At 35.6% G+C, this 15,818-nt stretch overlaps 1 protein-coding gene across 5 annotated transcripts in view; it reads right to left on the reverse strand.

Moving 5' to 3' along the window:
• The window catches only part of CdGAPr (GTPase-activating protein CdGAPr), a 286,444-nt gene that overhangs the window by 74,221 nt on the left and 196,405 nt on the right, over positions 1–15,818 (reverse strand). For 4 of the 5 annotated variants that reach the window (XM_089090758.1, XM_089090757.1, XM_089090756.1 and 1 more), the window contains one exon: positions 942–1,054. In XM_089090758.1, the coding sequence (XP_088946884.1) occupies positions 942–1,054 (113 nt within the window). Of the gene's footprint in view, positions 1–941; positions 1,055–12,697; positions 12,888–15,818 lie in introns of those variants that run through there. The other variant, XM_089090760.1, reaches the window with a different exon arrangement.

Below are 15,818 nucleotides of genomic sequence, written 5' to 3' on the forward strand. Positions count from 1 at the left end.
TCTAAAAAGTTTAGCTTAGAAGCCAGGACATATTATTTAGACAAAGTGTAGGAAATTCGCAAAACCAAAACTCCACAGCACAAGGTAAAAAAAAAGAATTTATGTTAGGAAAACCAATGTCAGCTTAAGTCCTGTCTATCAGCGTTGAAAAAAAAAATCTACCTTATGTAGAAAAAAGGTACCTTTAGGATATAAAATTGATGCGTCATGACAGCGCTAAAAACCATTTCTAAGTGAACGAAGCAATTTGGTTTACAAGAAAGATCATGTCATCTTGCATACTTTTCATAAGACTACTCGTTTAAAATACAAGAGGCACCACATCCAAATTTCAGAAAACAACCAAAGAAATTGAATTTGGCATTCGAGATTGATTTATACAGAATTATTTCCAAGAAATCTAAAAGAGATACATATTTTTATTCTCCAGTTCTCAGAGAGATAATTTAATGTTCTGCGAGATTATGAGATAAAAATTGTTTTGAAAAAGTTCGCTTTCCCAGCTAGGATAGTTTTGTTTCGACGTCATAAACAACATGAGGAAAACAACCGTCTTCACTTTTTTTCCTGGAGAACTACTGGAAATTTTACAAACTTGCTGCCTGTTTCACAATCCAAATACCCAGGAAAACTTTTTAGTTTGTATCTCTTACCACTTCGGAGCTATACACCGCTGACCACGAGAAACTGAAACTGTTATGAAAGCAGTAGTGTTGCTCTGCAGCACAGTGAACAAGAAACAGGCATCTTGACTCACTTTCTACGCGAACAGGAGAAAGCGACAGTATTGCTTATTGGGGTGGAATATGCTGCATATAGCCTAAGCTTACAGTGTTCAGCCTTGTGAAACAGGGAAAAGAGCATTAAGTGGAGTATAACCCCAACCCCCTGCTTACATAAACGTTTTAGTTTTAATTGTCACATATTTGAATTATACTCACTGTCATGTGCGGAGTTGAGAAGGTGCTCTCCTAAATCGCAACCAAAGACTCTCTCCTTCAAAATCCCAGACTGTTTTAATTTCCTTCGAGCTGGTCGCGAGAGAATGAAACTCCTGCAAAATGAAAATTCATTGGGTCAGAAAAGAAATTATCCTTTATTGAAATACAAAGAAACAGCAGTATAAGGCCAACCTCAAGATACTTCTGAATTGAAGCAAAGGCCTACTATACAAACAGGAAATCAGAAAATGTTCTCTTATAGATTGTTCACAGCTAAACAAGCTACAAAGACAAAAAGAAAAAAGAGGCAAGAACAAGAAAATATCCGACAGGATACTAATTGGTGTACCCATGAATACAAAAATTTCAATTCATTTAAGCTCATGAACACTTCAAAAATAGAATAACAATATAATCAACATCTTTATATGCAACTTTCCCATCACCAATTTAATCTTAGAATCGTAGGCATTTCATTATATTCCATTAACTATCCGTAGATTTTCCTAATATGTAAACTCAATTTGGCAGGATCATGGAGTAGCAAGTAGACCTCTCCCTTAGCCCTAATTCAAACCCAACCAAAAAAAAAAACTTTTATAACTGTGACTTGTCAGATGAATGAGATTCAATGTATAATGGTTAGATGATTTCAGGGCTAATTGCATCGCATAATGTGTATATATGATCTTATTTGCTTTAGCAAACGTAGTTTCACACAAGGGTGTATCCAGAGGGGGGATCATGGTTTTGAACCCCCCCCCCGAAACTTCTGTTCTGCTCGTAAAAACGTAGAAAATCCATATTAACTAATTTTTGGGTACTTGTATTATATATCGACCACAACAATATCGACCCACGTTAAGAAAACAATTCTTGCTTCATAGTATGCATAATAATCATAATTAACACACTTTGCAAGCAGCCCCGCTATACTTTATCCCCAACCCCCCTGATGTGCAAATACATAGACCAAAATATATATTTCCTATCTATTCTCCCAGTGCGTCTCAGTTGTTTCAACCCGTGTACCTGTAAACTGAATCAACTGTGACGAAACAAAAACTGGAAAAAGAAGTTACGGTTGGAAGAATACATTGAAAACATATAATTTAGGCTATATTTGCACATTGGCGGGGGGGGGGGGAGGGATGGAGGTAAAGTATAGCGAGGCTGTATACAAAATGTGTTAACTATGATCATTCTGCGTATTATGAAGTAATAATTGTTTTCTTAACATGGGTGGCCTACTTGCTGTGGTCCATATATGATACAAGTACCAATTTTTTATGTGTTTTTTTAAGTTTTTTTTCGTGTAGACTACCGCACACCGAAAAATAACCCCGCCCGCCAAAAAACAATCCTGGATATACCCCTGGTTGCATATATCAATCAAACACAATACAGTAATATTTCAGGAACATTTTGCAGTTCATCCGCCAAAAACCATCTCAAAACTAAATATTTTGAAAAAAAAAAACTAAGGATAGTAGCCTAAATTTTAAGGTCGGCCTTAATAGCACAATACCATTCTTTAGCATGTACTCTAGGTAAAAGAGAAGGCTCAATGCAAAGATGCCCCCCACTAATAAGCAGCTTCTCCACGACTTCATATTTGTTCATAAAACTTACATTTTCATGTATTTCCCCCTCAAATTTGTCTCTCACCCCGAACGAATGTGTACGTGCCTGATCCCTACGTTTGTATCTCAGAAAAAAACTGAGCAAAAATATGCTAACGTGTCAAAAATCGAATACTTTGGTCGAAAATCCCAGTCTTCGTGAAATGTCATATCTCCTCCCCCCTTAGAAAAAGCCCCTGGTCTAAACGAGGTTCTTTGTTCTAACATCTACGGCTTATGTTATAATCAAGGGAGTTCTCGGGGGGGGGGGGCTTCAGACCTCTCAGAAAAACAAAAAAAAAACTCTGAAGCCTAATAATAGAAAAAATATGGAACTTTGCGCCAACACAGTTTTTCTTAAAACGCCCCAATTTACGATAGAATCGTTTAAAACCAACTTGCGCTTTGTCACAAAATTTTTATCTTGGCAGCACAGCCAATTTCCCATCCACTTTTTTCTCAAATTGAAAATCCATAAAAATTCATTGGGAATTACAAATAGAACATAAGTCAAAGCAAAGCATGTATGTGGCAGAAAGTGCTTAATTGACAGGCAAGGATGCAAGTCCCGAAGCTTTTAATCTTCAACTCAATCTGCAGTGGCAATTTACGGCTCTTTTTATCACCAATTCAATATAACATTTTGCCAAGGGGCTTTTGGTTAAATTAACTAAAGAGCTAACAAAATAATCCCTTCGAACCAAATAAAATTAAGTAGAATTTCCAAAATAAATCATAGAATACATATTTTTAATTCAGAAAAATCTATAATTCTTAATAGCAGGACTTATGAACGTTTGATACAGTCGAATAATAATAACATTAGAAAAAATTAGATGCAAAATCTAGGTAAATAAATTCTAGCGACACTTTTAAATGAGTTAATAATAATAAGACGAACGACAATTCGCACTTTGCAGCCGAAGGAAAAGTATTTTTATACAAATACCCAAAATACTTTACTCATAATTTTAGAAATACGACTAGAAGCACATTTTTGAAGTTTCGTAGAGTGTAAAATTAAATGGTAGTTACGTGTTATCCCGCCCACACTCACGAAGTTTGATCTGTTTAAAACCGGTTTTTCTGTGAGCACTGTCAGATAATCAGCTTAGCCTAAGTGAAAGAAACTACTATGCAGGTATATTTTAATTAAATCATTTAATATAGACAGTTGGTTAGGTATTCAATATAATGCGTTCTGGGCGGCCGGCTTTCCATAATTCTCTGTTGTAGTTTCCATAATTTTGTAACTGAAGCATTATATTTTCATCATATTTAGATATATTTCATTATGATCAACGTAACTTCACTTCTTGAGTGTGGTCGAGATAACACGTAAGTACCAAATAAATAAATAATGAAGACAAATAGCTTTTTCTCTTGAAGGCAAAAAATCTGGACATGAATAAAGGAAACCCAAGACAAATAAAAACTAAAACAAATAATCAAATAACGCTTAAATAAGGACGAAAATTACCACGAATGGATAAATGAAACTCAAAATGAAAAGAAATAAATTGATTAATGATTACACTGAAAACGAACCAAATAAACAAAATAAGAAAAAATGGGGCTACCTCCCCCTGATATCCTCTATAAAATGAAGTGTCATTTGTGATTCCCTGAAAACAAACATATATTTTTAAACAGCTTTTCTTCTTCCGCAGTGTTCAAAATTAAATACTGTTCAAACTTCCTGAAATAATTTTTTTTTTGTTCTAATAAGTAATAAATTTTCATCATTATTTTCTTCCTCTGAACACATGTTTTTTATAAACCTGGGTGACAGAAAATCAATTGGCTGATCATTTACTGATTACCCAATCTAGAAAACCGCTTTAGCAGAATACAGATTGCTTCAAAAATACTAATTAACGTTCTAAGTTGTTTAGGCATCAACTTTTATACTTGGAATAAAATGGGACCAAAACAAAAACAGTGACAAAAAAGTTTCCTTTTAACACAAAAAAAAAAAACTGGAAGTGGCGAATATTCTAAGAAACCATGTGTTTCTTTGTTTTTCTGTGTTTCTTTGTGTTTCTGTAATCTCTTCTATGTTGCAAGTAAATACACAATGTCCCACAAGGGCGTATCAGGATTATTGTTCAGTGGAGAGGGTACCAAAAAAAACTTACAAAACGCGTCAAACAGTTGTTTAGGTACTTGCGTCTTATAGCCACCACACTCAAGTTCTCTCGAAAAGTAAAGTTTGGTTAATGTTAATGAAACAAAACAGAATATGATGAAAATATAATACTTTATCAACAAAATTATGAAAACTACAAGAAAGAATTATGGAAGGGGGCCGCCCAAACCGCATTATATTAAATAAGTAACCTAAACTAACCAAAATTTCAACTAAATATTTAATTAAAATACAGCTGCAATGTAGTTCCCCACCGAGCTGAAGCTAATATTGTCTGGTATAAAGACCATGAAAACCGGCTATTATCTCATATTCTACAACTACTACTACTACTAACAACTCACCGCATCACCAAGCCACCTGAGGCCACCAAAGCTACGCACGCTGCTCCTCCACCCAACCTCTTCAAAGCCTCCCTTTTTACACCCGCCCACGAAGTTCCCATTTCCTTTAAATATTTCTTTATGACGTCCTCCCACCCCAGACGGGGACGACCTGCTTTCCTTTTAGCCCTAGATGGTTGGCCGAAAAGAACAATCTTCGGCAATCTGTCATCCTTCATCCGCACAACGTGCCCTAGCCACCTCAACCTTTCTTTCATTATAGCCCTAGAGAGCGGTATTGAAACACATTTTTCGTATAACCTATTGTTTGAAATACGGTCAGTCAGCTGGGTACCCAGAACAACTTAAGCAATTTTTTTCCTTATCGCTAATTGTGGCCCCATTCCTATCTTTAACTGGACCAAGTCCGGATTGACTACTCCCTATCAATTTGTTAACATGCCAGTACAATATTTTACTATTATGCAGTCTATCTGCATCTTTCAGATCCTGGGTAATTTTATCCATGGCCTCCACTTCACACCTCCTTAGTTTATATTATAATGCTTTCTCCACTTTCTTTACATTCTTCTTGTTTTTATATCATCTATCACTGAGATAATTCTTGTACAAGTGCTTTTTCCTTTCTATGGAACATAAAGCTTTTTCACTAATATTCTTAGCTGCAGTTCCGGCTTTCTTCCCTAAGACCCCTTCAGCAACTTCACGAATTATTTTCCTAAAATTATTCCAACCATCTTCCACATTATCAAATTTTAAACTCTGGAGTTTAGTATTCAACTGTTCCTGGAAAGTTTCTCTCAAATTCTCATCCTGGAGTCTACCAACATCATAACTTTCCCGGGAGTAGTTACCCATCCGAAATTTCGTTTTTAAATCAACCCTTGACACTACTAGATGGTGACCTTTACTTGTAACATCAATAACAGCACTCCTGTATACCCTAGTATCTTGTATTGATCCTGCCAGTCTTCGTTTTACCATAACATAATCAATAAGGTTTGCTGTCTTACCATCATTTGAATACCATGTTAACTTATGAGCCATTTTATGACCAACCACCGTATTGGTTATAACTCGTTATACCTACAAAATTGCAACAGTTTGTAGCCATTACTGTTTTCTTTTCCTAAACCAAATCTAACTAGGCTGGAATGCCATCTATCCCTATTTTTACCAACATGGGTGATAAAATCTCCCAGTAATAACATCATATTTCTACCTGGGACCCTGTTTATTTGCGCCTGTAAATGTAGGTAAAATTCATCTGAGTCACTAGTATCTCCGTCAGTTGGTTCTGCAGGGGCGTATACTACTATAACTGATACCCTGAACTTTCTAGTCATAAAATGAACAATTAGTATTCTATTATTAATACCTTCCCAGCCTAAAGAAGACTTAGCAGCTTCCTTATTCATCATGAGCCCTACTCCCTGTCTGTGTACCCCATCCTTCCTGCCTGAGTAAACAAATTCTGTCACCTAATTTCACCTAATTTCATGCTTCCTACCCCTGGGATATGAGTTTCTGAAATTCCTAATAAATCCAGTCCGAATCGTCTGAATTCATCAGTCAAAATGTCGACACGACAGTAATTTTTTAGTGTCGCAACATTCCAAGTTCCAATTTTGATGTTCTTTAAATCATTGAAATTAGTTTCACCCCAGGAGAAGTAATGATCCCTGATACCAGTGCATGAAGGGGATCACATCTTCTCAAGTCTATACCGAAGTGCTTAAGCAGGCTTAGAACTGGACAGCAAGAAGTCCCTGGGACCTCCATGAATGGAGGCTTTGTGAAATCCTGGGCCCATATTGGTCACAACTTGGTTTTCAGCACTTGGCGATGCTCTTCTATCAACAAGAGTCGAAATCCTGCACAGACAGTCTCAAGCCTATTACTTCCGACTCATTATATATTCATGCCTACAAAAATTATGCTACTGAGGGGAGGCAACCCATAATAGATAAATTAGCTAGGAAGAGGTTTTTCAGCCCAAAGACGCCCATCAAAATATACTAAGTCTAGAAGAATTATTCATTAGTCAGAATCCGGTGTAAATGCTGTGTCATTTACGAGACTATAATGTCTTCGGGGAGAACCACTCCTCAAGCAAGAACAGAATTTACCACAATGTCTAAAGTCATGCAGGTATCCCAACAGGGTCGAGGCAGCCCTTTGCAGAGGGCGTTGTCCATAGATCTGGATCTTACGCCCTGCCACCGTTGTCCTCCTATAGAGGATACTCCCGCTATGGTGTTCTGCATCACCATTCAATTTAACCCATTACTGGGAGAAAGTTTGCAACTCATGGGACTTGTGGACAAACCAGTGGGCCCTTTTGAGTGTACATTTGAGGGGCGATCTTCCTCCTCCACCTGTATTTATGACCCCAGTCGAAGGTGCCCCAGTTTCTATTATGATCCCCTAGGGAAAGGTCCCCCCTTGGTCCGTGCCTCCTATGGAGGTACCCTACATATCTTTAGAGAGATCTCCTATCGCCACCTGAGGACATGCTGAATGGCCTGAGGGAGGCCAGGAACATAAAAATGAAATTAATTAAAAATATTATGTTTCCTTTAAACATGGAAAATTGTATAGTCTTCTGTATAACTTTTTAAACATCAAATTATTATAGAGAAGTATGAACAAAGTTATACAGAAGACTTTTTGGTTTTCTTATTTAATATAACTCAACATTAGCTTGTAAAACTAACGTCTGGCCGAATTTATTGATTTACTTCAACATTAGCCTGTAAAACTAATATAAAAAACTATTGTAAAACTAATTTCTAGCCTGTTTTATTGATTTACTTCAATATTAGCTTGTAAAACTGATATAAAAAACTAATGCAAAACCAATAAAAAACTAAAATTTAGCCTAATCTATTTATTTACTTCAGTATTAGCCTGTCAAACTAACTACTAGCCTAATGTATTGTTTCATTTCAGCACTAGCTAGCAAAACTAATGTAAGATTAAGGTCTGTCCTAATTTATTGATTAACTTCAATATTAGCTTGCAAAACTAATGAGTGTGGTGAGGGAAGGGCGAGTTGGTAGTTTGGAAATAATTGGCGTGTTTTAAACAAAATAAATCAAGATACACCCTCCCCTTGGTCTCTTATGTTCGCGATACAAGATCTTAAGTGTGGTGGCTATAAGACAAAAGTACCGTTGTTTATATGCATTTATGGCCTTGATGTCCAAATATTTTTCGTTTTCAGCGTAAACGGCATTCTAGCCTTTAGAGAGGTTTGGGGTAGAGTTCCCCTACTCTAATTTGTGATAATTTCTCACCATTTTAAGTTTACTGATTTTAACTATGTCCATTTGATGTTCAATTAATTTATTCTTAGTGATTTCTGTTCGTTGTTATCTGGTTACAAATATTTTAGTTAATTTGTCTAATTGGACTTTGAAAAACATTTTAATTTCACTCACTCACCGCGTTTCCAGAAAACTTTCCAACAAGAAACGTAGGTAAGTAACGGATCATGTGTGCCGATTGATATAATGCTCTTTGTTATACGTTTACAAAGACGCAATAGTGAGAGTCACATCAATTACATGGAAGCAAGTAGATTCCGCAGAACAAGGTCACTTATTTGAATGTCAAAATGCTTTTGACACAAACAAGAAGGACAGTTGATGGAATATCTTACGTCAGCCACAATAACAAAATTTGCGGTAAACTCTAACTGCCATAAATTACAGCAGATAATAGTGACTTAACATTAAGCTAACCGCGATTCTTCAACATTTCACCGGAAAGCATTTACGTGACTGACCTGCTCTTCTTTCATCATGAAAAATGTGTTCATTTTTAAATTGTTTAACGTTCTCACAGCCTATTACCAACTCGAATTATTTATTTGTCCTTATATTGACTTGCTCTCAGAATAGTAATTTATATTATTTGATAACTCGTGCTTAAAAATAATCGGAAGGCAGTGCGAAATGGAGCATTTTATTTCATTGTCTTCAAAAGCAGTTACTATGTAAATATATATGGAAGTCCTGCTTGGACTACCTGCCGTGGAAGACAATAGAATACAACCTCATGCCAGGGTTGCCAACTGCTGGCGTCCAAACAGAGTGTAAATTAAGGCCAAAAAAGAGTGATGTTTGCTCAAAAAGAGTGCAAGTAAAAAAAATTACATTTGCACGGCTGCCGCTGGTTACGCATCACCTCTAAGGTATAAAAGAGTGTATTTCAAACGAAAAATATGTAAGTTGGTAACCCGGTTCATTGGGTTAATTACGCTTCTGACGAAGTTACCAACTACTGACGTTTAAAGTGAATGAAAACTAACACCCGAAATGAGTAATTTTCACTCTTTTGCATCCCCTCTGAGATAAACAAAAAGAGTACATTTTACACGAACAGTGTGCCAGTTGGCGACCCTGCCTCATGCCCATTTTGTTTTTCATTATGCCAGGAATCCTCGAACTTGCTGAAGGCCAGTCCACAACAATTTTACTAGTAGCAACGTTTATCTTGCGCTAACTTGAACTAATGAGATTTTACATGGATTTCCTTATTGGTTGAAGATATAACCTCACCTCCTTCAAATGTGCAAATATATGCCTTGAGTTGTATATATGCACTGAATTCTCAGTAGGCTAAGTCACTCTTGCGATCTTGTCTTAAAATTCATTTAAAAGCTTGTCAGAATAATAGAAAATTCCTTGCATATAGGCCTATGTAATTCAGGATATATATTTTCATATTAAGGGGTGGGTGGGTGGGAGATAAAGTTAATTTCCGACGCAAATGACTGTTATATTTGGGTTCAGGATGAATTTTGATTCTGAAGATATGTCTAGGCTATTTCTTAGCTATCTCATTAGTGAGTTAATCGGAAAATTTACGCAATGCAGCCTTTCGGTAAAATTCTACTTTAAATACTTTTGGCTATCTTGGAAAGGGGTTAGGTTAGGAAAATAGAACTTTCAGGGATGGGTCTACAGGCATAAGTATGTCCTGGGAAAGTATTTTGAAGTACCTACCTAAATTGAAATTTTTGACAAAACAACATTTTCTCTTAAATTTCAGTTATCAGTTTCTTTTTCTCTGGCTTTAGTTCTGAAAATGCAATTCCTGTTGAGTAGAATTTTAAGCCATAATTTTTTTTTCAAAAGTTAGGAAATGTATTTGCGTATCTTTAAAATCTTAAAAATTGGGATTGAGCAAAGTTGTGAAGCTGAAAACAATTTTGTTGTACTTCATTTAAGCAGAGGATCTATTTTACAAGGTTTCAATTTTATAACACACAGATTCCTCAACGCCTCGCTCTTTACGCTAAAGTTTTTTTATTGTTTTAAAAAAAAGAGTTGTGAGAAAGAGTCAAACTTTAGAGTAAAGAGCAGGGCGTTGAGGAGGGGACAACCCCTTTCATATATGGAATAATTTTTGTTCGTTTTAAGTTTTAATGTCACTCCTTACTTTCAGTTAGAAAAACTTGTTTTTTCTTTTTTTAATTTCTGAATGTTTTTAAATTAATGTAGGTTTTGATTTTGGCTCACCGTACATGAATAGTCAAAAATAAATTTGCATATTAATCTAACTTTTTTTTGGCTAAATGGCTTTCTCGAAAGTTGTTTAATTTTTTTTACGAATGTTTTAATTAGTAATAAATATATGTAACTTGCGAATTAACTTACGTAACGAACTTCTATATTCGTACATTTTTATTACGCATATTAGGGAAGCTCACCCCCCCCCCAGTCAATACTTCGCTCTTAACGCTAAAGTTTATCAATTAGAATAAATAGTTCTTATGAAAGTACTAAAAAAAAATTTAGCGTAAAGAGCGAGGTATTGACTAGGGGGTGAACTCAATCATATGCGTAATAGTTTCTGTTCGTTTTAAGTTTTGATGTTGAAAAGTATTCAGTTGAAAAGTTTTTCAGTTGAAAACTTGTTTTTTTTATTTAATTTCTGATCGTTTTTTTTAAATAATGCTGGGAAGCTGGCGCCCCCTTCATAGCAATGTCCCTTCTCCTGAAAACTTCCTCCCACGTAACCCGCGATCCACCCCCCCCCCCTACCAGAAAATTTTCCTCCCCTGAAAACGTCTGTATACTTCCCAATAACCAATAACATATGTAAACATTGGGCAAGGTTCATAACTTGCAGCCATTCCCCCGGGGACTGTGGGGGATTAAGTCATCCTTAAAGACATGGTTATTATATTTTTTCGGCCTTGGCTGAACAAAATGGCTATCTTCAAAATTTTGATCGGGTGATTTTGGAAAAAATGAGCGTGGAACTGGAAGGGGGCCTAGTTGCCCTCCATTTTTTTTACCACTTAAAAAAGGGAACTAAAACTTTTAATTTCTGTTCGAATGAGCCCTCTCGTGATATTCTAGGACCACTGGGTCGATATGATCACCTCTGAAAAAAAAACATGCTTCCGTGATCTTTCTTCTAGCAAAAAATCTTCAGTAGTCCTCTGATACGCTGAATTTGATGGTTTGATTTTCATTAAGGTTCTATGACTTTTAGGGGGCGTTTCCCTCTTTTTTCGAAAATAAGGCAAATTTTCTGAGTCGCGTAACTTTTGACAGGTAAGACAAAACTTGATGAAACTTATAGGTACTCCTGTGTTAAACGTACTCTTTTATATACTGCAATGGAAACTAGTCACGAAAAACTCGTTTTTGACGGGATAAATCAAGAACTGGTATAGATTAATACAATGTATAGCGTGGTTTTCATTGCGTATACGATATTTAAACTGTTGTTTTTGGGGTTTTGGGGGGGGGAGGTACCTAGGTTAGGTTACGTAATAATATATGCTATGCTTTACCCTCCACCCCCCCCCCCACCCCTAATGTGCAAATATATAGCCCAAATTTGTTTCTAAACTATTATATATTCATCCTATTTTATTCTATTTCATTAGCATTAACCAAACTAGCAGTATATAAAAGAGTACGTTTAACATAGGAGTACCAACTTATATATTTGAAATCAGCATAAAAATCTGGTTCTTTTGATTTATCTATTGGTATTAAAATTCCCTTTTTTAGAGCTTCGGTTACTAGTATGCCAGGTCGCTCCTTACTTACAGTTCGTTACCACGAACTCTTTGATAGAGTATTCAGATAGCTAAGAAACATACCTACCTCTATAATCAGAATTCATACTGAATCCAAATATGACATTTGTTTCCGTTGCAAGCTTAATTTTAAGCCCTTTACGGACCCTCAAAGATGATAGCTTTTCTCTTATTTTAGATATGGCTCAGTTTACAAAAAAGAAATACGACGCATCAAGAGATGGAAAACAACAAAGAATGTTTTATTTAGGGCTACACCAGGGTGGGGAAGTGATCATCAAGGGCGGAGAAGTGAATTGTCAGAAAAGCGACTAGAAGATTCAATTTTCAAAAGCTAGCTCAAAGAAAAGTATGCCAAACTTAAAACAAAAATCAACGAACTTTCTTTTAGGCCAAAACGAAGATGCCTACTTTCCAGGACAGTCCCACTAATTCCCCGTCATCTAGAATTTTACCATTTATGACCTCGACAGCTAAAAAAATAGTTTAAATCCTTTCAGAAGTGACGGCTTAAATTTATTGGAATTGCGGAGAAAGCTTAGCCTACCATTTATTCGAAAGATGGGAAAACTTACCTATGGTGTTCATCTTTACCCCCCTTCGTCATTTCTTTTTTCTATTTTGAAGTCACAGTCGCCCAAACATCATTAAAGCTACGCATTTACATAACTTCGTCAAAAGTAATAATCCTTATCATGCACTTATTTGATTTTTTCTCTAAAAATCGCCTCGACATCAACCCACAGATTTGAATCTTAAAGCTTAACTGAACAGACAGCTGTTCCGCGAGTCTCAACTCTCAAGCTCAGAATTTTGCTGGAAGGCAAACTTCAGAAACCGGAACCTCATTTTGCGTGAATCCACAGCCCGAAGAGAGTAGGCATTAGTTCCCTCTGCAATGGGATGATTCAGAAACACTGGTTCTCTCTGTCACTACTTAGAAACAGGAGAAAATTATTGCTTCTATTGTGCCCGCCAATCATTGAGACAAATACAGTCTCCGTTTCAGCAGATTCACAAACATACTTTATCCCCAACCGCTTCCTAATGTGCAAATTAAATAAAAAAAAAACAAGTTTTTTAAACTGAAAGTAAGGAGCGACATTAAAACGAACAGAAATTATTCCGTATATGAAAGGGGCTGTCCCCTCCTCATCGCCTCGCTCTTTACGCTAAAGTTTTTATTGTTTTAAAAAATAAAACTTTTTTACAGATTAAAACTTTAGACTAAGGAGTGAGGCGTTCTCGAGAGGAGATCCGCGTCTAGATAAGGACAAAGTTCTGTTCGTTTGCATTTTTAATGTCGCTCCTTGCTTTCAGTTTAAAAAACTTGTTTTTTTTAATTTAATTTCTGATCGTTTTTTAGTTAATGCAGCTTTTATTTTGGCTCACCATCATTGAATAAGTGAACAAAATTTGCATAAAAATTTTACTTTTCTTTTGCTAAATGGCTGTCTCTAAATTTGGTTCTGACGTAATTTACAAATTAACTTACGTAACGAACTTCTATATTCGTATATTTTTCTTCTGGCAAAAAATGTGTTGCAGATATAGTTGCAGATTTTTGCAGATTTTAGATTGCAGCCTATGTGATACGGTTTTGTGATAAGCTGAATCTGATGGTGGGATTTTCATTAAACCTCTTTCACTTTAAGGGACGTTTCCTCCCTCTCTAAAAATCAGGTAAATTTTACCAGGCTCGTAGCCTTTGATGATTAATACTAAACTTAATAAAATTTATATATTTATAATCAGCATTATAAACCCACTCTTTTGATACATTTATTGACATCAAAATTCCGTTTTTAAAACTTTCGATTACTATTGAGCCGTATCGCTTGTTTTTTTTTTTGTTTTTTTATATTATTTATATGTTATTACGTATATAAGGGGGTTCTACCCTTATTCAATACCACGCTCTTTACGTTAAAAGTTAAAAAAAATTTTAATTAACAAACCCCTGAATCATAAAGGCCGTTTAATTAGAATAGATAGCTCTTTTGAAAGCACTAAAAAACTGTAGCGTAAAGAGCGAGGTATTGACTTGGGGGAGAACCCCCTCATATACGTAATAATTTTTGTTCGTTTTAAGTTCTAATGTTGCTTCTTACTTTCAGTTGAAAAACTTGTTTTTTTTAAATTTAATTTCTGATCGATTTTTAAATAATGCTTGGAAATCCGGCGCACCCTTCATGGAAATGTCCCTTACCCCAAAGAAACATCCTCCACGGAAAGATTCTCCCAAGTAACCTCCTACTCCAGCCCCCCCCCCCACCAGAAAAAATCCTTCCTGAAAATGTCTGTATACTTCCAAATAACCAATACAATTTGTAAGTAATGGGCAAAGTTCATATCTTGCAGCCCTTCCCCGGGGACCGGTGGGGGATTAAATCATACTAAAAACTTATTTATTAGATTTTCGACTATGCTGAACAAAATGGCTATCTCAAAATTTTAATTGGGTGACTTTGAGAAAAAATGAGCGTGGGAGGGGGCCTAGTTGCCCTCCAGTTTTTGGAGGGCACGCATCGTGATCTTTCTTCGAGCAAAAAAAGCAAATTTCCACCTTTTTGCAGATAGGAGCTTGAAGCTTCTTTAATAATGTTCGTTGATAAGCTGAATCTGATGGTGTGAATTTCGTTAAAGTTAATTAAAAAAATTTGCAATTAAAACAAAATTTTATTGTTTAAAAAAAATTGAGTTGTGAGAAAGTCAAACTTTAACGTAAAGAGCGAGGCGTTGAGGAGTGGACCAACCCCTTTCATATACGGAATAATTTCTGTTCGTTTTAAGTTTTAACGTCGTTCCTTACTTTCAGTTAAAAAAAAACTTGATTTTTTTTTATTTAATTTGTGAACGTTTTTTAATTAATGCAGGTTTTGATTTTGGCTCACCGTGCATGAATAATTAAAAAAAATTTTGCATATTAATTTTACTTTTATTTGGTTAAATGGCTTTCTCGAAACTTGTTGAATTTTATTTACGAACGTTTTTATTAGTAATAAATATACGTTACTTACGAATTAACTTACGTAACGAACTTCTATATTCATATATTTTTAATACGTATATTAGGAGGTTCTTCCTCTAGTCAATACCTTGCTTTTTAAGATGAAGTTCGAATTTTTTTCCAATTCTTTAAAAATAACCCCTTAATCACAAAGGCCGTTAATTAGAATAAATAGCTCTTATGAAAGTACTAAAAAATCTTTGGCTTAAAGAGCGAGACATTGACTAGAAGGTGAACCCAATCAAATAGCTCATATTTTTTTTGTTCGTTTTAAGTTTTGATGTTGCTCCTTACTTTCAGTTGAAAAACTTGTTTTTTTATATATAATTTCTGATTTTTTTTTTTAAATAATGATGGGAAATCCGGCGCCACCTTCATAGTAATTTCCCTTCCCCCATGAAAACTTTCTTCATGAAAAGATCCACCCATATAACCCCCGACCCACCCCCACCCCCACTACCATAAAAAATTCCCCCTGAAAACTTCTGTATACTTCCCAATAACCAATACTATATGTTAACATTGGGTTAAGTTCCTAACTTTCAACCCACTCCCCGAGAGCTTTAGGTGACTTGGTTACCTCAAAAGTCATAGCTCAAACGTATCTTACCCTGATATGTGAAATAGCTATCTAACGATTATATTTGGTATACATTGGGAAAAAAATGAATATGGGAGGGGACCTT

Source organism: Artemia sp. Qi Xiang Cuo, chromosome 6, assembly GCF_049724085.1.
Source record: "Artemia sp. Qi Xiang Cuo chromosome 6, ASM4972408v1, whole genome shotgun sequence".
Classification (NCBI taxonomy): domain Eukaryota; kingdom Metazoa; phylum Arthropoda; class Branchiopoda; order Anostraca; family Artemiidae; genus Artemia; species Artemia sp. Qi Xiang Cuo.